Below are 23,897 nucleotides of genomic sequence, written 5' to 3' on the forward strand. Positions count from 1 at the left end.
TGAAATGACCACAGGGTGCTAAGGCAACAGAAAAAGCATACACAATCATGTGTATTACCTCTATCGGTTTTGCTTGGACTGAGCCTTGAAGATAGTCAGGAATTTATCAGGTGGACAAGATTGGTAGAGGAAGGCATTAGGTATCAGGGTACATTCTGGTAACCGCTAGTACAGTGCAGCACACAAGGGAAATGTGCGGGTGGGAGGAGAAGGCTGGAGAAAGAGGGATTACATTATGAAGACCTAGAAAAAGTAAGGTAACTAGCAGCCTTGGAACATTATAGAGCCCAGGTCAGAGGCAGAGTTAGGAGGCCACTCATTAAGCCTCACAACAAAGGATGGCTGAAAAAACAGTGGCAGTGAGATGGGACAGCAGCGTCACACTTGTTCCAGATAGTTACGTAATTAATCTTCCTAACAAGCCCAAAAGGTAATGCTCCTAGGCAACTCAAGCTTCTAAGGATGACACAGTTTCCAAGGAGGAGGAGCAGAGATTCAAACTTCAAAGACCCTGATCTTAAGGAGCATAATGTGCCAGTATCTCAAACACATGTCCAAGTAGAAATCAACAAATCATGTTTTCACAACTAATTCTGGCCAGTTCAACTTACCAGAATTGCTAAATATGTCTTTTCATAGAGAAGTATAGCAAGTGTAGAGGAAGAAATACTCTAGCAGGTTTAGGGTTACAATTTTTAAGATTTTAATACTATTCCAAGCTGTGTACAGTTTTAGTCGCATATCCAAATTCTTACGTTACAGGTATAATTTACACCTCAATAATTTTGCATAAGCCACAAAGTTTAAATGTACCTTATTAGCCTATAAAATCTCTACCCTGCTCACTTATTATTTTTGCTGGGCATATAAAAAGTATTGATCTAAAAATAAAACCTGCTGTGAAAATATGCTTCCTTATCAATCAATATTCTTCCTTAAGCAGTAGAAGTTTAACTGGGGAATAAAATAGTATCTTAAAATTCATTTACCTAACAAACATGCTATATGTATAAAACATACATGTGTTTGGAAAATTTTGTAAAATGCAGAGTACCTCTCCTAATGAAGTATTAAAGCTAAGTGAACACAAATATTCGTCCAAAGTTTTCCTTTAGCATGTGAACAAATTGATTTCTTATTCTGTTACTTAAGAAGAAATTATCTGTTAGAAATGACCAATTTTAGAAGCGATATATATCTATGCAAAACTTAATGTACCAAACTGAACTATATAAATACAAGCAATGTCAGTAAGCCCTAAATTTCTTTAAAGCTTACAAAGGAGAGGGTTTAAGATGACTAATTTACTCAACTGCAATGCTTTATTCTTATTACAATATTAAAGATTTATTTTATACATTAAGAGGAACATGGGAAGACCTGAACTATCTTAGGTAATCCCCCCCATATCAAATGTATTAATGGCAGCCACATATAAAATGCTCAGATGTACAGTAACAGCATACCTGTAAATGCTGCAAATATATGTATACACACACACACACACATTCTCAAGCCTTGAGACGAAGATGGCAGGCATATTTCAAGTCACATGTCAACTCCAACGTATTAAATGGCTACCTCAAACACGACAGTGATACTGGGGGACAATCTGGGCCCATGGATCATGAATCCCTGTTATGGGCCTGTGTGCTCCTCTTTACCTCTTTATGCTGGCAAAGGCTATACTGAAATACTTTTGTTTCTATTATGGACAGGATATTTCATTGTTGTTTCATATCAGATAATGTTCCCTGATGTGAAATATAAAATATGCAAAATCAAGAGGAAAAGTTTTGTGAGGTATTTTTTTCCCATGTCTGACAAAACAAACAATAAACCTAATATGTTTTCTAGAAAACATTATGTAATGGATGGCTTCAGTTAAAATAACTAGGGTAACATTTTTCAAATGCTCTTCTGATTCATCTGGAAATTTCAGTGTTATTTATGCTTTGTGTCTGTGTCTGTGTGTGTATACACACACAGTTTTAGGAGAAAACATCAGCATTTCAGCTTATTAATTTAAATAATGTCAACTATGCATGTTTATTTGTAAAACTTCCCAAAGTGAAACATGTTACAGTTACCTATAAACATTCATTTTTCACTATTTACAATTTGAATAATTATGGAATGTTTGTATAATGCAACCAATTGGGTTATAGAAAAGTCACATCAACAATATAAATCTGATGCCCAATCCTTTACAAATATGTAATTACTTTCACTGGGTTTTCAAATTGTCAAGTATAAATAAGATGAGGTCAGCAGTACTTCAGATGAGGCACTTTAACATTTACTCAAAAAGATTAAGTGTACAAAGCGTAAAACAAAACTCTTGATATTAATCTTATCCTTAATTTCAGACGTGATTAATCTGAGATGGTCTACATTAAGCAGTGTTACAAACTTTTATTTCTTGCCCTTCTGCCTTCACTTGACCCAAGGCAACATAAAAATGAAATACATAAGATATATAGACATCACCACAAACCAGTTAATGTACTTACATACAAAAGAATTAAACATTATCTAATGACACTGGGGTTTCAGAAAGTGATTAACACAAAAACTTCTGCATAATTTTTTTTCATAAACCTGTATAAACCACATTGGTCTCCCAAAGGCAAAAATGGTATCTCGACCATATTCCTAGACAAAAATGCCCTCAAAAATACTATTTAATTAACTGAATCAAAATTAATATTCTTATGCATTCTTTTCAAACACTGAATTTTTAAAACTTAGAGAAATTAAAATATTAAATTCTGAAAATAGAGAAATTAAAAAATTAGACTTACCAATACTTTATACAGTTTTAAGATTAAAAAATAAGGAACAGATGTTTTGTTTTGCCAGCCTTTTGTGAAAGACCTTTTAAACACATACATTTGGCCAATTCATTTTCAACCTTAAATCAACTTCTCTGAACAATTACACTGCATCTTTTGGTACTTAAAATAATAAATACTTGATTAAAAGATACAAATTTGTTGCTTCATGAATTCTTAGTTCTATATTTTCCCCTACTGTCAGATTTAACACACTTCTATTAGTAAAGACAATGGCTAACTCAAACATTTAAAGTTTATCCAGAAGGGATTAAAATATGTGGTCCCATTAACAGTTTTAGGTGAGAACAACAGTTAGATTTCATTAAACTTGTTTTCATTTCTGGTAGTTTTTAATTTGAGTAATTTCTATAGCCCAGGTACCCAAATGTTGTTTAAAAAACATGAGTTAGTACTCATTTGAACATGGTTAGCTGTTCCAAGTCTATTTATCAAAATCACTTGTTCTGTGTGTGTGTAGCAACACATGAGGGCACATGTACTTCTTAATTCCCTAAAACAGTTTTGCTCCTCTAAAGAGAGAAACTTGGCTTGCACTCAATATGCTACCAGACACTTAAGTCTCTTTTAAAATCAGAAGTTGGCCAATTTTCAAATAAATGGAAAGAGAAAATACTTCTTTAGAATGACAAAAATTAAGCTTGGCAAAGTAGTGACTTTTATTTACAATTGCATGTATCAAGATTACAATAGAAACACTAGTGCTATCATCTGAACAAAAGCAATGATTTATTGGTAATGGCAATGAATGGAATATTGACAGTCTCTGGCGAGAATCAAGCAATTATCCAGGAGCTGTAGATCTGATTGCAATACGGTCTTCCAGTGTCTTTTGTACCTTAGTGGCTTTCTCCTTTTTTGCCAACTACCTAGAAAAACAAAAATAACTTTATATGTACATCTTATTGATTTAGAAATATGGGTTATTTTCAAAATAATATTATTAATTGGTAATCTTTAAAACCTGGTATTAATTTTTATCCCTGCATTTTTGTTGGCATGCAGTGTATTTTCATTGTTGAAACAAACTGTGACCCTTCCCTTCAGCCTCAAGGAATTAAAAAGAACACACATGCAGGGTATTTTTGGTTCCCACACTGTTTTAAGAAAAAGTAATACAATTTTTCAAAACAAGGTTCACAGTTTAGAGAAGTTAATAAAAAGATGTTATATGAATGAAATGTATTTGGCATATTATTTTTAAGGAATTAGAAATCAAATGTCAATCACAAATAATCTCAAATTAAGAAAATATGTTAAATTTATATCTTCATGTCCAAGATGACAGGTTTCTAGACTTTTCTCTCAATATATAGATATGGAATGAAAACAGATTAAAAGGACTAATTTTGCCCAATTTCTATTTTTAAAAAACCCTGGTTGCTACAAATGTACTATTAAAAATGTAAAGAATAAATCTTGTGTCTGTCAATTATAAAAATTCTCTATTACTGGGTTTTAAAATGTAACAGCTATAAATGCTATAAATGTAGCAGCGTAAAACTGTAAACAATAAACGTGGTTTCTTTTAACAGTTCTAGAAAACAAATCCTTTGTGGGAGGGTTCAAAACTATGAATTTACTTCAAACCTAAAGTTTATCATCAAATAATGTATTCTCATAGCAGAGATGCCTCTAAAGAAATTAACGCACAAGCTATTGAATATATATTTGTATACAGAAATATTTCTATGTACATTTGTAAATGTAAATTTCGTATTTTAAATTGATTCTGTTCCAAATGGTAATGTCTGAATCAAGCAAAACTCAAAAGTCTTCAGCACATTTCTGGTCTAAAATAAAACATGAATGGGTCAAAGTCATTCATGAGAGAAGATTATAAAATCCTCTGCACTGAATTCTCAATCACATGATGCTAGAACTACTGTTTTCCCCACCTCAAGTAAAACCACTTTTATTATTTGAAAAGAACTCCTCTCTGATCCAAGGAAACCACGTGTTGGAAAGCCCCAAAACCCAGAAAGATGCTAAAGAGACAGTTTCAGAAAAAGTATGTGGATGAGAGTAAGAAATTCAGGTTCTACGAGCCAAAAGGAGCTTTCTTAAAAAAGAAGGGGAGATGGAACTATGTGTATCATAAATGAATTTAAGCAGATGAACACTGAAAGCATTACTAATCATTGTATCACTTGGGAACACACCAAAACACAGAGCTATTAGACTAAGCAAAAGAAAACATAACCGATTAATATAAAAAATTAAAATTTTAGCAGATGTGATACAGAAGACACAAATCTGCATACTGTTTCACAGGTTGATAGCTCTCAACTTGCCAGTATGTATTCTCTGTAAAAAAGAAGAAATTTAGCACTCCAATATGGATTTTCTCACCCCAAACAAAGCTTTTATTCATTTTGAAGTCTTTATACTAATACCTCAGACAAACAAAAATCTAGGTACAGCAAAATTAGGTGTCAAAAATATTTATTCAGTGAAGAGTCAGTCCATTGATCTTCTATATTAATATTTTAAACCAGCCTAACATTCAGTCCGTAAGTCTTTCAACTGGCCTTGAGCTCACTTGGGTAGGCAAAGCAGAGGACGTACCCACAATACATCAGCAACGACTTCTGGGCTACAGTTCCAATAAGAAAAGAAACCCACATCTCTCAACTACAACCTAATCGATATATTGCACTAGTCCTAGTATAAAAGAACTTGATGAGACTGTTCATGTTTGATTTCCAAAATGATTCTATAGTTCCTAAAAAATAAAATCTAAACTTCAGATTGGATTAAAACATTATCCAACAACTAGTTAAATCTGAAACCATTTAACAACAACGTACATTTTATTGCAATAGCATTTTTCAAAATGTAGTACAATACTAAATATGAGACGGGGAAAAAAAAAGTCAAGAGCAATACAGTATGGCAATGAAATCAAGGCACCTGGTTGCAAGCCCCAAACAAAAACCAAAACAAAATGAAAGCCAATGAAAAAACATGACTAGATGAGACTGGAAGAAAGAAACGGTTGAGGAAACCTAGGTAACAGTAAGTCTGGTCCAGACGATGGAAGCTGTAGAGATCTTGCACCGACAGTGATGAGAACATGGGAAGGGTGAGAGCGGACAGGTGCAAGATGAGCAGAGAAGCAAGGAGGGGAGTAGAGTGAGATAAGGTCAATCTTTATATTACTTCATTTTTAAAAATCTTCTGGTTTTAGTTCATTTGAGTTGGATTAAAAAAGCTGAAAAATAAACAGACAGAAATGTTACAAAAATAGCTGATATGGTAAATGGCCAGTTTAGAAAAGTCTGTTTTTATTACTGTGATAGAAAAATCTGCTCTGCTTCTCACATGCACCTCATTCCCTAAGCAAAAGCCCCTTCAATTCTGTTACACTTATATTTTATTACTTTTGTATTAAAATAAAGCAATCCATGTAAAGAGCATATTTTAGTAAAAAAAACATCAACTTCCAATTAAGATGGCAAGCTTTTCATGCTGCAACACAAAGAATCCATTTACAACAAATAGCCTAAGTGTATGTTATAATCTGTGCACAATGTCTGTAAGAGCCAAAGAGACACACGTAGGTGTGTTTAGTCTACCAAATTTTAAAAGTATAGCCTTATAAAGTTGTAATAGCATGCAAGGTGATCTAAGATTTCTATCCACATCCAAGATTCATTAGTGTTACCTTAGCTTCCGTCATCTTAGTGACATAAGGAAAAGTTCAATGACATTCTGAAAACTAAAATTATCTAGGAACAACTCAGACAACATAAAAATGTAAACTGAAAATGCTAATTCTATTTTATCCTTCATTAAGCCATTTTATATAGCTCTCTTTACCACACAAAGAGGTATCAAAACTTTCCTCTGTGCCGATAAAATACATGCCAAATCTATTTTTAAATTTGAAATTCTAATTCCTATGTGTAATCCCCGTAAAATTCAGACTCAGTAAAAGGCAGGCAGTGCTGCCATACCCGACTTATCCCTGAACGAGTCCTACACTTCCCACTTTCATGCCCAAGTTCCTGTTTTCTGTTCTACCCAGAGTGCCCGCTGCTATCTTTTCCTCTGTCTACTTCTACTCCCAAAGTTCAGTTCAAGGCCCTCTTCCTCCATAAAATATTCTCATACTTTCCCAACCATTGATGGAAAAAAGGAAGTATCACTGGGCTGGGAAAGTATGAGAATACTCCGTGGAGGAAGAGGGCCTTGAACTAAGCTTTGATTAATGTTGATTCACTTTCCAAATGTTTGTGCCTTATCTTTCAGGAATATAAACTCGCTATAGCCAGGGATCACGACCTTACCCAGCACAGCACGACAGGGACAACAATGCCACACCACCTATCTGTCAGCTCCTTCACTAGAAAGCAAACTCTTCATTTTTAATAACCAACTCCATCTATACGAGGCCCAAATCGGCCAATTTCAGTTACACATAAACTAATTTTATTTCAATTTTCCTACACTGAAGTTGTTAACATAATAATAAAAAACCCAAAACTGAAATTGGCTTACTTTTGAGGAGTAGCCTACAGGACAATGAATGACACAAGCAGAACAAGTCTCATTCAGAAATTATTAAAAGGAAATATAATGAAATATTTACATTAAGAAAACCATTCAACCAATTTAAAATGCACCAAATATTAAAAGCAAGAGATGAAGAAGTCCAGAACACCAAGGAGTCCATTACAGTATTAAGTTATCTTGCAGCAGTTCTCAGTGTGGTCCAGGCTAGGTGTCCTGGAGACACTTTCAGGGTGTCTTCAAGCTCAAAACTATTTTCATAATAAAGCTAAATTGTTATTTGCCTTTCTAACTCTCAATGTCTCACAAGCGTATGACTGAGTTTTCAAGGCTACATAACCTGGAATAGCAAAACTGATTGAATGCAGAAGCACACAGGAGAATGAGAGGATTCTATTACTAAGCTAGATAGTAAAGAATTTGTAAAAGCATAAAACAATGCTTCTCCTTTCAAGAAGTTGGTTTTGTTTTGGAAAATACACACTTTAATTTTAAAATATTATTTGTGTTAGTGTATAATAAGTTTGTTATTTGTAAATAAATATTTTTTGTATTTCTTGTAATTATAGCTCACAGAAACAAAAAGTCTTTTTGATCCTCAATAATATTTAATATTATTTGGTCCTGAGACCAAAAAGTTTGAGAACTATTGCTCTATAGTAATTTTAAATGAGGTAATAAGAAAGTATTTAGTTAAATGAAACCATAGCCAAATTATAAAGCAAGCATGAACACTCTCAAGCAAGAACAGTCTAACACCTTTGCTATCCTAACTACAGTCCAAAACAGGTAAGATTGGTAGTCAAAAAAGAGAAAAACTAGTCTAGAAGAGGTGGGATGGGGGATGCTAAAAACAGAGAGAGAGACAAATTTTTAGATGGACAATTATCAATGCACATTCGAGAAACTGTAACTAAATGGCAGGCTGGTAAGAAGATAGACAAGATAAAAGCAGTAGCTATTTAGAAAATGGAAGTCAAATAGCATAAGCTGAGAAGCAGGAAACTTGAATTAATGGTATGAGAAAATAATAGGTCTTATAAATAGTAATAGATCTTATGAAGGCATTAACTTAAAAACAAACTTTGCAAGGCACGGTTAAAGCTAAATGCAACGGCATTTAATTCAAACAGGCAAAGTAACAAAGCAGGCAGCCAAAATGTCTTTGTTGCTCACACATTTTCCCAGTACAGCATATTTCACATCATACAAATGTAGATGTTTAATCTCTGCTTCTTCTGACCTGTCATTATACATATGTCAAACATTTAACATGACAGATCTAAGTACATGATTGTTCCTACAGCTCCCAAAAGTTAATTATGCTGTGAAACAGGAAGATGATAGTTGAAAAATGACTAGTTAAAAAATCTACTGTCATCAATTTTGTAAAAAACAGCATGTAAGTTCATCCACTGTTATGAAAATTTATGAGATTTTTCTGTAATTGAATTAAAATTAGATCTGTGGATAGCATCAAAAATAGAAGTTTTCAGGATGTTCCACAGCTCCATCTCCCCAAACAGGGGTCAGGCTGGGTCAGCCTCTTCCTCCCGGCCCGGGCAGCGTAGGGAAATTCTTCTGCTCGCACAATCATCTCAAGTTCTAGACTGCCTGCCAGAGCAGCCGTCAGGAACATGGTGATAACTGCGTCTCCCGTGCTGCTGCATATTTAATCTGTGGACAGCACTCGAGTGCTGTTCTGATAAAGCTCTTGGTGGCAATTCTATGATCTGTGGTTGTATAGTTTTAAGTGTCACCCTAAGGAACTGCTACCAATTAGAAGGAATTCCATGAATGTACAAAATTTTCTCATTCCTAAACGTCCCATGTTCTTTATAAATTCTTGGCAAACCTCAGGATTGTGTCCTCAAAATAAATAAGTAGAAAGATAGATAAATAAATATCTGCCTGTTCACTGCAAATTTATTTGCTGAAATGTGTTCTTCCAGCACACATAGTGTCAAAGTTAGCATCTCAGTGTAACAAAGCCAAGTCCATTCTTTAAATTAAAATTATTCAAGTTATTTTAAATATTTTCATCAGAAACTATGAAAGTCCAAATCTTAATAAAGTTCTTAAAAACTTACTAAAAACAAAGATTTACCTTACTTTGATTTTTCTATTACTCCTACTTTCTGTAACCAAACAATCATTTTCACCCACTTAATTAGATGTCATTCATTACAAAACTGTATCAGTAGGGCTTATTTTTATTAGAGATTTCTTTTAGTTGGATATCTAAAAATGTGATTAACAGAATGTACTGTTCTAGTTTAACCTTATAAAATTTCATGACATATGACTTTGATCTTTATGAAACTATTTCTTTAAAATTATAGTATTACTTCCCCCAAATATCATTTAAACAAACTTACTCGTTTGAAGTCATTCATATTTGTTGCCTGGACTGGAGTACCAATGAAAGTAAAATATGAAATTCTTGTTGTTTCTTCTTCACCTTGATTGGACTGAACAAATATCTACCAAAAAAATAATTTTATAGTAATGATTACAATCCTTTTTTTCATAAAAATGCTTTAAGTTTAATTATTTCCTTAGATTACCAACAAAAATACCTTCTATTCTTTGTAAGGATTAATCCACATTATATTTAGACCAGCACTCCTACAGGACTACTAATTCCACTGTTTGCCCTGCTATTCTCATCTTCTCCAGGGATGTCATGGCAAGACACCCACATATCCTATCCAAGTTCCTGATAATTTAGTACGATGGTGTGGAGGGATCATAATTAAATTCTTTACAGAGAATGTTGAAAGAGTATGAAATACTTGATTACAGTGGGTAGACTGCTGTTGAAATTTTATAAAAATTATAGTGTTTAACTGAGGAAAATCTCTACAATTGTATTCTTTCTAATATCCATTCATTCTATTTCCTAGAACACTAAAAGAAAAAGTATTGGTAACCAGCTCCTAAAAATATACTATGCCCTGCCTATTTTAAGCTTGATTGTTTATGCTACTATTTAAAAACTCCCCTTAGCATGTTAGGAAACAGAAGCTTTACTCTTAAATCTTTGTTCAGTATATTGGATTTATTTCTTAATTCGCTCCATATTTTAAAACACAATACTCTGGATGCTGTCTACTTAAGAATATTGTCTCTTTTGATTTGGATAACATACTTCTTTCATTCTCAGATGGCATTTATCTGTCAGTTTTTGTTGTGTGTATAGGCAACTATAGATTCATGTCAAACTGAACTGATCAACTAAAAACTCCAAGTCTATAATTAGTGGACTATTAAACCAGCTCTCCATTTATTTATTTGTAATGCTCTTTGAATCTAAACATAACAGTTTATATTTACTGCTTTTAAAATTCATCTACTTACTTTGATTAGACTTTCTGATCAGCTAGCATCGCTGGGTTGCAATACGTAAATTCACAAAATCAATTAACAACTGCTAAGAAGCAGCTGATTTGTTTTTACTGAGATCATAACCACTACATTAAAAACTCTATATTCTAGAAAAGTACAGTGAATTTTACAAAGGTGTCATTCATTACCAGATATGAATAATAAAGCACAAATATCTTCAGTTTAAGTAAAATGTTCTAGAATAAACTTTTATATAGATATAGATATATAGATATAGATATAGATAGATATATAGATTTAGACATAGATAAGATAAACTGACAAATCCACAGATTTTTAAAAATCAGCCTTTCCTTCTTCCTTTTAGGGCATATAGATAAATTAAAAAGAAGATTTAATTAGCTCATTATACATTTTTACTCATTTCAAACCAAGTGGACAAATAACTACTTCACATGGAATCACTGAAGATAGCATGAATTGTCACCACAAACCCATTAAATATATTACTTACAGTTACACTGTTAACATTCTGAAACTTAACATAACGAAGTGGGACGATGCCATCTTCTTTAATATCATCCTCTGTTAGTTCCAGAGCTTGGGTTGGTTCACTTCTTTCTGCTTCTTCAAAATCCATAGATCGGGGTAGATTGATAAAAATTTTTACGTATTTAGGACCCTGACCTATAAAATGGTAGAATGAAATATGTAATATTTTCTTCCCTTTATCATTACATCCACACTGTACAAACAGACACAAATACACACACACACACACACACTTAGGAATTCTAAGAAAGACTGAGTATTTTCACAGCCATTCTCCTCAACCCTACCTCCAAAGACATTTACTGGTATATTCTTGGCCTGCTAGCACCATATTTTAGGAATGCTAGATTAAAACACATACATACATATGCTCACACATATACACAGACAAAGTTCTTGCCCTCAACTACAAAAGACATACTATGATAAATGTAATACTACTAGCAGGGTAGTATAGGGAAGGTAGCAATGGAGTCGGACAGTATATGCAGGCTCACACGTTTCATAAAGAAGTAACATTTGAGCTGGGTCTTGCAGTTGCCAAACAACTGGTACATTTATTTTCTTTTTTTTGAAAGAAAGCATTATCAGTGACACCATTTAGCCAAAAGGCAATTAATTATACAAACTGCCAAATTTCATCTGAGGAATTAAGATGTACTCAGTGGTAAGATCACATTTATAGAGTGTCTTAATCCCTTTAACTTCAGGGTACAATATAAGATCCATATTTTATGGCTCATTAAAGAATCTTAAAATATTCACATCGCTTAAATATTCATTTCTACAGCGTTTGCTTTTACAAATACTTTGTATTTTCAGAATAAAGATATACTTTTATTAATGAAAATTCATTAGAATATGAAAATTTAATTACCATTATACTGTAGTTTACTGAAATGTGGATGATAGAATGCTAGGTAGACCACTTTTGCTCTGTATTTTTTAGTAAAAGCAACATTATCTTAACATTTTCCAAAATGTTGGTTTGAGCAAGAATATAACCATAATCTCATCTATAAACATCCATGTATATATATCACATTAACTGCTACGTGTAGCTACTTTAATATTGTTTAACATAATATATATTTATATAATTTATATACTTTAATATGTATACTTTATAATTTATATACTTTAATATATATAATATATATACTTTAATATATACTTCTGATTTGTATTACTTTTCTGTTAAAGAGTTATGGCCCAGGTCCTTTGTAAACTATTCCTTTTTGATGAACTAATGCAATTTGGAATAAAAACTGACACCAAAAAAAAGAAAATACAGAGGGTGCCAAAAAATGTATACACATTTTAAGAAAGGAAAAAACTATTAAAATTGTAATACTCAATATATACCAATAACAAAAGATGAATGCAAATCACATTTGACTTCTGCAATTACAAGAGGTGCTCAAAGTGGTTACCATCAGCATCCAGACATTTCTGATTACGGCAAACTACTGCTTGAGCAACATCTGCCAGTGTCCACTTATATACATTTTCTTGGCACCCCCAGTACATGGAAATTTAGAATAACAAACGAGAAGGGAATGCTATCTGATAAACAGGGTGCTATTTCTCCTAAGCAATTAAAAAAAAAAAAAACCTAGTTCCTACTCTCCCGACTTTCCCCCCACTCCACACCTAGCCCTCAGCAACAAGAACCCTCAACAGAAACAGAAAAGTAGCAGTGGTGAATATGGAAAATTCTTTATTTAATAAAAAGGGGAGTGCTAAGCCTGTACAATCATATTAACAGAATATGTACAAAGAAGATGAACCTATTAATAGGGCACAAATAGGATGATCTAGAACCTTAGTTTTATCATCTGTAATAGGAGTTTGAAATAAATAACTCCAAGTTTTGATCCTAAAAAATGGTGCTTCGAAACTAGTTTTAGAGTAATAGCTGGAAGAAAGGGTTCGCTTGCTTTCAGATTAAAGAGGGAACTTAAATTCTAAAATAGAAAACTTTACAAATAAATCTCACATTATTTGCCTACTCATTTATATCCTTGTTTTGTTCCAAAAACAATTTCACTCTTTCCCAAAACAAGGAATATTTACCTCTACTTAATAAAAAGTTTTAGATATGTGTTAACAGGTCCACAGAGCAGAAAGTTAGTTTACAGAAAAGCTGCCCGTTACTCACCATTATCTGGCCCTTGAAATTTCATTGAATAAAGCTTAACTGGTTGATTGAATGCCACAGTAATGAGTAGCTGTGAAGAAAATAATAGTTTCATTTTAAAAGGGTTCTTGAACACCTTGAATACACACAACAAAGTAGAATTAATTCAAAAGCAGAAAAAAATTAATTCAGCTAACAAAACCAATATAACATGTAAAATCAGTAAGTTGAAAGTAACTTGATTAGACTGACATTTTAGAAATACAATCATCTATTATTCATATAAGGGAATGACAAGGACAAATTTAATGAAATAAAATTAACTAAAATTATGCATAAGAAACTAACGTCTTGTGACCCATAAACTGGCAAGCAGTCTGCTTTTCAAAAAATCAAAATTCCCAAATTAAAACTTAAGCTGTATATTTTAGCATATAAACTTAACGTTTTCTAGGATGGTTTATTTGTCAAACGTCTATCATGTCACTTGACAATTTGGAGACAATGCACAGGTTGTGTGGAGACTCTAGCCCTCCAATGGAATCTATTTGACCCAAAACTCAAGAGAAAGGGATTCTCACAGCCTTACATTACAGTCACCTCCAAATCTCCATCCTTATTTGACTGAATTTAGATGGCCAATAAGGAAATTGGGATTAAAACGCTGTTGTGGTGCCTATCTGTCAGAAACTGATTTCGTTTGCTAATCTTCTTTCCAGGTGAAACTTCCCCTGGGAGGAAGCCTGCAGAGAAGCTGAGGCCGATCGTGCTGACCCGCTGACCCGTGTCAACAGAACGTATTCAGAGCAACATCGCCAACAAACACAACGTGAACAAGATTCCTAAAGCTATATAGTAAGGTCACTCTGTTAGGAGCATAAAAAAACTAGGGCTTAGATTTATGGTTTCAGAATCATTATGATCTGTTTGCCTGAGAAAATACTAGACTATCTGCTTTGGTTATATAAGTACTTTTTATACTTGACCTGTAAGTGTCAAAAAATAATAAGCTGGCATGTTTACAGACCCGAACATATAACAAAGGGAGATGAGAGTGAAAAGCTAGGAGCAGATCAAGTCAGCAATAATCTGACACCCTCCTCCTGAAGCCAGTGAGAATCATTTAACTCGTTTAAGAATGAAGCATAATCAGATTTATATTTTAGAAAACTAACTTTTGTGAACATGTAGAAGATGACTGGAACGGGGACAAAGCAGAGTCAGTGGAACAGAAAGTAAATCAGGAAAACCACAGTCAAGACGAAAGATGGCTTGACCAAGGCAGCACTCCACCATTTGCTCTGTGACAACAATGCAACAAGTACGACACCGGGTTCCATGTGGGAGAGAGAACTGGACAAGTAGGAAGTGCTCATCTAATCAGTCTCTATTTCTCAGGGACAAATTCTTTAGGGTGGGTATAAAGTATGAAAGGAAGGTCAAGAACGAACAAAAGGACTGAAGAGTGGCAAAGATGAGCGTTAGCGTGGGGTAATCCAAGAATCCTGTGATTCCCCCTCGTGCGCCTGGCAGCTTGCAGAGAACACAGAAAAGGAGGTGGGGCTGCATGGTCAAAGGAGAGGCGTCAAAGAAAATGAAAGTTATAAAAAGGAAAGGAAGAGTGGTCATCTGGACAGGAAAGACACAAAGCCATGAGGTAGCAACGACAGCCAACAGCCAGCATACACACTGCTAATCACCACCAGCCTTAATTTAAGCATTCCATTACCTGCTCATCACAATCCGATTCCAAGAAAGTCATGTCTTTTCGTAAACAGTTGTCAAATCCATGCTCGTCGCTTTCATTAAGACATTCACAGCCAGCTTTGTTAATAAAAGGCATTAAATCCATCTGAAAAAAATAAATCAAGATATTAGGCAACACATTGGGTTTGGTATAAAAATCTGTTTAAAAAATTTAAGTATGTGATTCTCTTTAGATTAAGCAATTTTAAAGAAAACGTCTCTCTCTTTTAAAATAGTTATTAAAACTTTAATAATAATCCTTTCATTTGAATTTGCGACTAAGATATACGACTCATTATTAAAGCCAAATCTAGGCTTAGCCCTCTTGATAAAGTATCGAAAACCAAGTGTAACACTAAGATTTAAAATAATAACTTACACTTTTTTAACAATATCATTTTACAGTGGGAAATACGCAAATTAAAATATCTGTTAAGATCCAAAGAAAGTCTACCACATTCTTCTAGTGGCCATGGAATCTAAATCTATATTCATGAAGAATTTAGATTAGATGAATAGCAAATAAGGATTAAACATTTTCTTACTATAGAAACTTCAAACGGAAATTTTTATGTTCACTACATAAAGAAAAGACTACAGTGAACTCCATGTGTACCCACCTCCCAGCTACAATTCTCCTCAATTCATGGCCCCTCTTATTTCATCGCTCCCCTGCAACCAGTCCCTAGCCATTCCCATTCCCCTGAATATTTTCAAGTAAATCTTAATTTCATTCATAAACATTTCAATGTGTGTATCTAAGATAGGGACTCATTAAAAAAAATCCTCAATATCATTATCACAACTGAAACAAAAAAATATCATCAAATATCAGTGTTCAAATTTCCTCAATTGTCTCACATATGTTTTATAGGTGAATTGTTAAGACTCAGAATAAGAATCCAAAAAAATTACAAAGACTGTATTTGGTTAATAAGTCTCTTAAACGTCTTTTAATCTATGGTCATTTAGCCATCTGACATCACATAGTCTGGATTTTGCCAACTGCTTCCCTGTGGTGTCATTTGACATATGCCTGTGCATGTGATGGCTGGTATTTCCATACGTCCAACACAACGCCAAGAGTTGCAGTGGTCGTGGTCACCACTGCCTTATTTCTGACTTTAGTGGGAATGCCTCTAGGACTTCCTCATTAAGATTTTACTGAATGATTTATAATAAATGGGTATTAAATTTTGTCAAATGCTTTTTCTGCATATTAGGATATCATAATTGTTCTCCTCTGGATTGCTGGATTTTGTTTAATAATATTTTATTTAAAGAGTTTTTACATCAATATTCCTAACTAGAACTCATCAGAAGCTTTCTTTTTTGGGCAAAAATTTTGGTCAGATTGTGGGATCAATGTCATGCGTACTTCAAAAAGAAAGCTGAAAGTGTTCTCTCTTTTCATATGGCCTTAAGTATTTGCAGTATCACTTAGAATATAGCCTCTTAGAATTCCCCTGTCAAGTCACCTTGGCCTTCATGGAAGAGCTCTTTTACTGTTTTCTCTATGGTGCCTGGTCTATTTAAGTGTTCTGTTTCTAGAAGAGTTGGTTTTGATAAACTGTATTTTTCTAGAAAAGTATCCATTTCATCTACTAAACAGGGAATTTTTAAAGTTTACCAAGTATTATAGATTATCAGTTGAGCGACCACCTTCCTATCACAAACAATATTCTATTTTTTTACCAACAGATACTAATGAATGTATATAGTTCTGAAAGACTAAAGAAAACTTTTTTACATGTCAAATAAATATCAATATGGTAATCATCCATTAGAATAGACCCCATTTATTCCTGTAGTAGCCAAAATATTTTCAAAGCAAAAATATTATTTCATATAACATTAAATGTTACAGTACATTAAACGTTAAATATAGTACTCAGAATAACATACTGTGGCCAACTCAAAAGAGTGGGGAGAGAAAAAAGGAGTGCTATAGAGCAAAGTTCAACTACTGGAGAATTAAGCTGAACTTCATGAATATTTGCCTTGAAAGGGTGGTTTTGACGACATCTCTTAAATGCTTAGTCTTCCATTCTACAGAGGTGCATCTTCAATACTGTATCTTGGGTTAAGATCCCAGGCATGAAGACAACATTGTAGTCATACTTCCAATACCTTAATGAGGCAAATAAACTAAACAGCTGAATTATTTAAAAGAGTTTTTGTATTTATTTACTGTGCATGGAGCACACAAAACAAGTATCACATTCAGACAGTTACACTGAAGTGCTTTGTGTATGGGGAACGAACTGGCCTGCTGCGTGTCTGACATAACTGCAAACTGACATGTTCTGACAACATGCAGTGGGAAACCAAGGCCACCACCTATGCAGCCACTTGCCAATAATGAGCAAAGAAGCAGACCAAACAGGCAGACAAACCCAGACCGGGCGGCAGTCTGCAAAACCGATGCTCCAGACCTGTGCTGTGCAATAAGACAGCCATTAGCCGCATGTGGCAATTTAAAATTAAATTAATTAAAAGATAAAATTAAAAATTCAGTTCCTCAGTTGTCATAAAACAAATGCTCAACAGCCACTTGTATCTAGTGGCTACTTTATTCAGACTGATGCCGGTTAAAACTTTCAAAAAAGGCAGTCCTAAAAGAAGAAAACAAAGGCAGAGAGAAGTTTCTAAACTAAAACACACTAAAGAGAATTGAAAACTTAAATGCAACGCATGACGCTCGACTGGATCCTAGATAGGTAAACTATAAAGTCTATATTTTGGAGATAATTAAGGAGATTTGAATGTAAGCTGTTCATTAGAGACACTGTATGAATGTTAAGTTTGGTAGGAGTGATAATGAATGGTATCACCGTTATGTAGAATGTTCTTGTTCTTAGCAGCTACATGCTGAAATATTTAGAGATGAACCGTCATGATGTTTATAACTCACTTTTAAATGCTTCTGCAAAAGTTAAGAGTAGATAGGTATCAAGACAGAGCAAAAATAGCAAAACATTCACAACTGACTGAAGGGTATACGTGGTTTTAGTACTACACTGTCAACTGTTTTTTGTTGTTGTTGTTGTTGTAAAACTTTTTAAAATAAGTTTTACTTTTTATTTGTAGAGGGGGAAAATCCAACACAATACACAAAGAAGTTACAAAAACCTTTCCAAGCTTCAAGTTTTTGGTTAAAGAAAGATCTACTTACTACATCAATTAGGGTCATTTAATGTCTGATTTGATTCTGATGAATAACAAATTTGTAGACCAAAACTTAGTTCTGAGGTCAAAACACTAGAATATACTACCATGTTTCCCTGAAAATAAGACCTAGCTGGACAATCAGCTCTAATGCGTCTTTTGTAGCAAAAATTAATACAAGACTGGGTCTTATTTTACTATAAGATCAGGTCTATATAATGTAATAGACCCAGTCTATATAACCGGGTCTGTAATATAATGTAATGTAATGTGATAAAATGCAATATAATATAATATAGTATAATACCGGTCTTATATTAATTTTTGCTCCAAAAGATGCATTAGAGCTGATTGTCCGGCTAGGTCTTATTTTCAGGGAAACACGGTAACAAACCTCAAGATTCAGAACATGTGCAAATGGAAGTTCAATTCTGAATTGCCTCGCATGCAAACTTCCGGAGAGGAAGACTTGATTTAGAGGGCATGAAGGGAGCTAGGCATGAGGGGAGCTCTTTACTATGTACTCTTACCAAATATGGGAGAAAAAAACATGTAATGTTTTAAATTTTCCCAACTTCAATAAACATTTTCAAAAACTAGAAGTCATTATACTCACAAAAACACTCTAACTTCTGAATAAGAATCTATTATGATTCTTAACCTTTTGAGTATCACAGGTACACCTTTTGCAGTACCTCAAACCTCCCTAGAAGAGATACATGTTTTCTTACTCTGGCTCGTCAAATCAGGCGTTTCAAAACTATAGCATGCATAAAATCAATAATTGTATATAGCCTCTCAGTGTTAAAACATAGTGACTGAAAATTGTTATTCTAAGAAACCCAAAATTATATTTTAAAATTGTCCATACATCTTTGTAATGCTTATATTTAAACCTACTTAAGACACAGGTTTTCATTCAGTGACTCTTATTCTCATTAAGTTTCTAATTGTGTTGTGAGAGCAATGACGTTTCTTGGAAACACATTACCAGTTTTAAATATTTAATATTTTGTTAAGACCTAAATAGTTCAAAACTTTTAATTCCTTGACACCTGATGGAAAAAAATGAAAATGTTTTAACAGCTTTTCATTGTATTCATAACATGTGCATGAAAACGTGGTTGTTTTTTTATTTCTTAAAATTTATTTTTTCCTGCTATTTCCCTACCTGAGGCCAAAATGCTGGCATCGCACTTAACTGATGTGTAAAAAAACACCCCTGTAGCTAACTAAGCAGCCCTGAGGACTGTTTGCTCCTAAAATGTTTTCATGCGAACACCCTAAGCATAAAGGGAAAAAATACAAAGATGTAAACATAATAGTTTACAAGTGAAATGACTTCCAAATTTTCCAAAAGGTGTCACATGTTCATACTTTCTAACTGAATATTGTAATTTCTAATGCTTACATAACAGTTCCATTGTAAATAAATATTAATTTTACTTCCCTAACTAAAAACAATTAGTGCCAGTACCATGTTAAAGACACTTTTTGAAGACATACCCCCCCACCTCCCCCACACAAAGAATCTCTCATATTTACCTGACTATAGATTCTCCTTATTCAGCATGAACCTGAGAGACTTACAGAAAGGACTGTAGCCCCACGACACAGATCTGCTTTAATGTACTTGATACACATGCTTTCATCTATCAGCTTTAATTTGAGGTAACATTTTTTTTAAATCATTGGTGGACCTGCCAATATAATAACTTTATAACAAGAAAAATTAAGAAATATTTATTTTGTTATGCAGAATTTGCCAATTTGCATAAACAAATCAGCTACCATAAAGTGCTACTTCTGAATTTTACTTCCTCCTGAATAGTTCTCAAATATAAAGATACTGCATTATAACTATTCATGTTAGGTAGTTTTCAAAAACTTTCAAGTTCTTAAGTCTTCAAGTTATTATTTAGAATAACTTATTATTAAAACGCTGGAAAACAACATCCAACACTAAAGTCACATTTGGTTGTAAAACAAAATCAATAACTAACACATCTTTACTTTTTGGGGCAAAAATGTATTTTTAAAAAGTCTTAAAATGGCTATTAAAATAGTTCAGAAAGCAGATTTTTAAAAAAGTGACGAAAATATTTGTAGGAGAAATTCAGGAAAATAGTTTAGGACAGGGACTTAAGATTATAATACACACACACACACACACACCCAACAGTCAACCAGTGAATTTACTTTCAAAGTTCTCATTTGAAAGTTCTCTGAACTAGTAAAAGATAAAACACGAAAACACAGTCAATTTCATTTTTTGACAAATAATGGCAAACGGCAAATATATGATAATTTCACTTTTAAGTCTACATACATAGCCTTTTGGAATATCTGTGTCCTCATTGCTTCCAGGGTCATTTTCTAAGTGCTGCTTGATTTTTTCTTCTAATCCCACAGCATCTGCTCCTTGATATTGATCAATTCTCACTTTGTTTCGAAAAAACAAAAACGTAGGTGTTGCTGATATGTTGTTGGTGGCAGCTGTTCCCTAGAATTGGCAAGTTAGACAACATTATGAATTAAAACTAATCTTAAACCACTTTGAATATTCTTTCTACATCTCCAAGGAAGATAAATATCACAAGCATGTACTAAAACATGTAAAATAATTTATTCCTAATTGTTATTTAAGAAAAAGCAAGCCTATTCCCTAAACTACGTTACCCATTGGGGCACAACTATATTACATTAGCTTTACATCCACAATGAAGAACAGCCCTGTATTTTTGTGTTTTAGTGTTAAATACTTCGTCCAATAGACTATTAGCTTCCAATATAGGAACAGTGCTTTACAACACCACCAGGTCGCTCTCTCGTAAGTATTCTGTTTCCCAAATGGTTACTGACATGTCAACACAAACCACTGGTACTAGGAAAAAGTACACATGGGAAAAACTGTGTCCATGAAAAGGAGGTAACATCCTTTGTATTGCAATCCCCACCCAACTCCACTCTGACCTCCCCTCAAGCACGCTGCAACAGCTATCTTTTAAAGCTCTACTCCAACTCCACAATTTTATAAGACTACTGAATAGAAATTAGCTAACAACCACTGATTCATGGTTTAAACTTTTCATGAAAAATGTAAAGGAAATAGTAAAGCCAATGTGTCGCTTTACATATTCAAATTCTATGAAGAGGTACCACCTGTTTAAAGAAAAAAAGCATAAAGTTTACGTAAAGATGTCTTCTCTAAGCCTCATTAAAAAAAGGACCCTTTAGAATAGTGCTGTCCAAAAGAAATATAATGCAAGACATAAATGTGAGCTATATACGCAATTTTAAATTTTCTAGTATCCCGATAAAAGAGTAAAGAGAAACAAGTGCACTATGTAGCTATGGCTACATATAGGACAGCCCAGCTCCAGGAGACAGCACTTCTGGATCAGAGATAGTGAATACTTAAAATAATAGCTAGCAATGTAGTCCAGTAGTTTGTGACATAGTACTGAACAAACGTGGAATACAGGGTTTACACCAACCAAATCCCCAAACAACTAACTGCAAAATATAAAACATTCTAAAACTATTTTCACTAAAGACTGTATTTTTAGCGTTGGAAGGAGTCTTCCAACAATTTTTTCCCAATACAACTCCCTCAATATTTCTATATATGAAAATGCAGATCTGCCCCTAAGTAATAGCCATTCCAACTAAGTAATCAGGGCAATCTACCTCTACAAAACTGCGACTCAATCAAAAGTAATCAACATTTGAAAGTTTCTGCTGACTGTGCAGCTTTGGAGCAAAGATTACAAACTTATGAAATTCAAATCAAACCAAGAATTCTCTGCCATGGCTTTCTAATCAGCCAATGCCATTATAGTAAAAAATGTTAATTCCCATTTGCAAAAAAATAAACAAAGATATGTAAAACACAACCACCAGGTGACCCATTAGTTTAACAACATATTAGTTTTATATCAGAGGCTATTAATATAAACAAACCCAAAAGTAATTAATAATTGGACTATTCTTCTTACTAATGCAGCCATAACAGTTTGCAATAATCATGTCAATATAAAATTTTCCTCTTTTCAAAAGAATAAATGCTATGTGCATAAAGAGATAAATAAATGAAAGATGACAATGTCGAAATACAAACTGACTTAGAAATTTATTCTTTTTTAAAGGACACCTTTCCCTCCTTACCTGACACTGATGTACATCTACTTCCAAGAAAACTGCCTGCGGATACTTATTACTCATAGTGCTGAATGCTGGGGCAATCCTTAAACACGGTCCGCACCTGTGAGAAAGATTAGAGATGATTGGTAAAATAACACCAAAGATTGTACTAATTTATACTCTAAACAACTTTGTTGATTAAAACATAAAATAAAATAAAACAAACTCTCTGATCATTCTGGCTTTAGACTTTCTAATCTTTTCCATTGGACTATTTTGAGATATACTTGCATCAATACCACATTGTTGTAATGACTACAGATTTGTATTATATACAAATCTTGAAATCTAATACTGTTGAGTCTTTCTGCTTTGTTCACTGAAATTAAAAAAGATCTAAATTATTGGAGGAATATACTATTCTTATGAATTGGAAAATGCAATTATTGTCACGATGTCAATTCGCTTCAATTTGGTCTTTAGGGTCAACGTAAAATCCCAGGTGGTTTTCTTGGAGAAATTAACAAATTTAAATTCTAAAATTCATAGGGAAATACCAAAGATAGCCCAAGCCATTTTGAGGTTAAAAGCGAGCAAGTTACATTACCAGATATTCAGAACTATCATAAACCTTTATAAATTAAGTGTACAATATTGGTACAAGGTTAAACAAATTGATCAATGTAAAAAGAATACAGAAACAGACCCATCCCATACACAGTAACTAAACTGATTTATGAAAAGGTTGACACAGCAGTGCATTGGGGGAAAGATGGTCTTTTTAATAAACAGTGCTGAGTCAACTAGATATCCACATGGGGGCTGCGGGGGTGGGGTGGAATGAATCTTGACCCCTACATCACACCATTTGCAAAAAACAATTCCAGATGGATTACAGATCTAAATGTGAAAGGTTTTAGGGTTTTAGGAAAAAATAGAGAGGATACTTTTAAAACCTTGTAGTAAGCAAAGATTTCTCAAAACAAAAAAAAAACACTGAAGAAAAAAGGAAAGAAATAATATAATGATATACTGGTATATACTTGATAAACTGGAAATATTAACATTAAGACTTTTGTTCATCATGATATCACTTAGAGGATGAAAAGACAACCTACAGACTGGTAAAAAATATCTGTCAACATATATAACAAAGGACTTATACCTCTAATATAGTATAAAGAACTCCTTCGAACCAATAAAAACAAGACTGACACCCAAAAGAAAAATGGGTAAACTCTTGAACTCATAGTTGACAAATGAGGTTCTCCAGTCAAAAAATATGAAAAGATGTCCTACTTCATTAGTCACTATGAAAATCAGAGAAAATGCAAATTAAATCTACACCCGCCAAAATAGCTAAAATGAGAAAAAATGAAGTATGGTCAAGAATGTGTAGCAACCGAACTGCCAGTAACAGTGCAAACTGG

General features: G+C 33.5%; 1 protein-coding gene across 3 annotated transcripts in view; it reads right to left on the bottom strand.

The window, feature by feature from the left end:
• Window positions 1-2,395: 2,395 nt before the first annotated feature.
• Window positions 2,396-23,897, bottom strand: part of TXNL1 (thioredoxin like 1) — a 29,973-nt gene continuing 8,471 nt past the window's right edge. Inside the window, exons 2-8 of one of the 3 annotated variants that reach the window (XM_033087446.1) lie at window positions 22,492-22,588; window positions 20,654-20,827; window positions 15,140-15,262; window positions 13,432-13,501; window positions 11,233-11,405; window positions 9,749-9,853; window positions 2,396-3,724 (exon numbers count right to left, since the gene is read on the bottom strand). In XM_033087446.1, the coding sequence (XP_032943337.1) occupies window positions 3,695-3,724; window positions 9,749-9,853; window positions 11,233-11,405; window positions 13,432-13,501; window positions 15,140-15,262; window positions 20,654-20,827; window positions 22,492-22,588 (772 nt within the window). In that variant the 3' untranslated portion in view covers window positions 2,396-3,694. Of the gene's footprint in view, window positions 3,725-5,108; window positions 5,163-5,723; window positions 6,070-9,748; window positions 9,854-11,232; window positions 11,406-13,431; window positions 13,502-15,139; window positions 15,263-20,653; window positions 20,828-22,491; window positions 22,589-23,897 lie in introns of those variants that run through there. The other 2 variants (XM_033087445.1, XM_033087447.1) reach the window with 2 other exon arrangements.

This window comes from Rhinolophus ferrumequinum, chromosome 19 (assembly GCF_004115265.2).
Source record: "Rhinolophus ferrumequinum isolate MPI-CBG mRhiFer1 chromosome 19, mRhiFer1_v1.p, whole genome shotgun sequence".
Classification (NCBI taxonomy): domain Eukaryota; kingdom Metazoa; phylum Chordata; class Mammalia; order Chiroptera; family Rhinolophidae; genus Rhinolophus; species Rhinolophus ferrumequinum.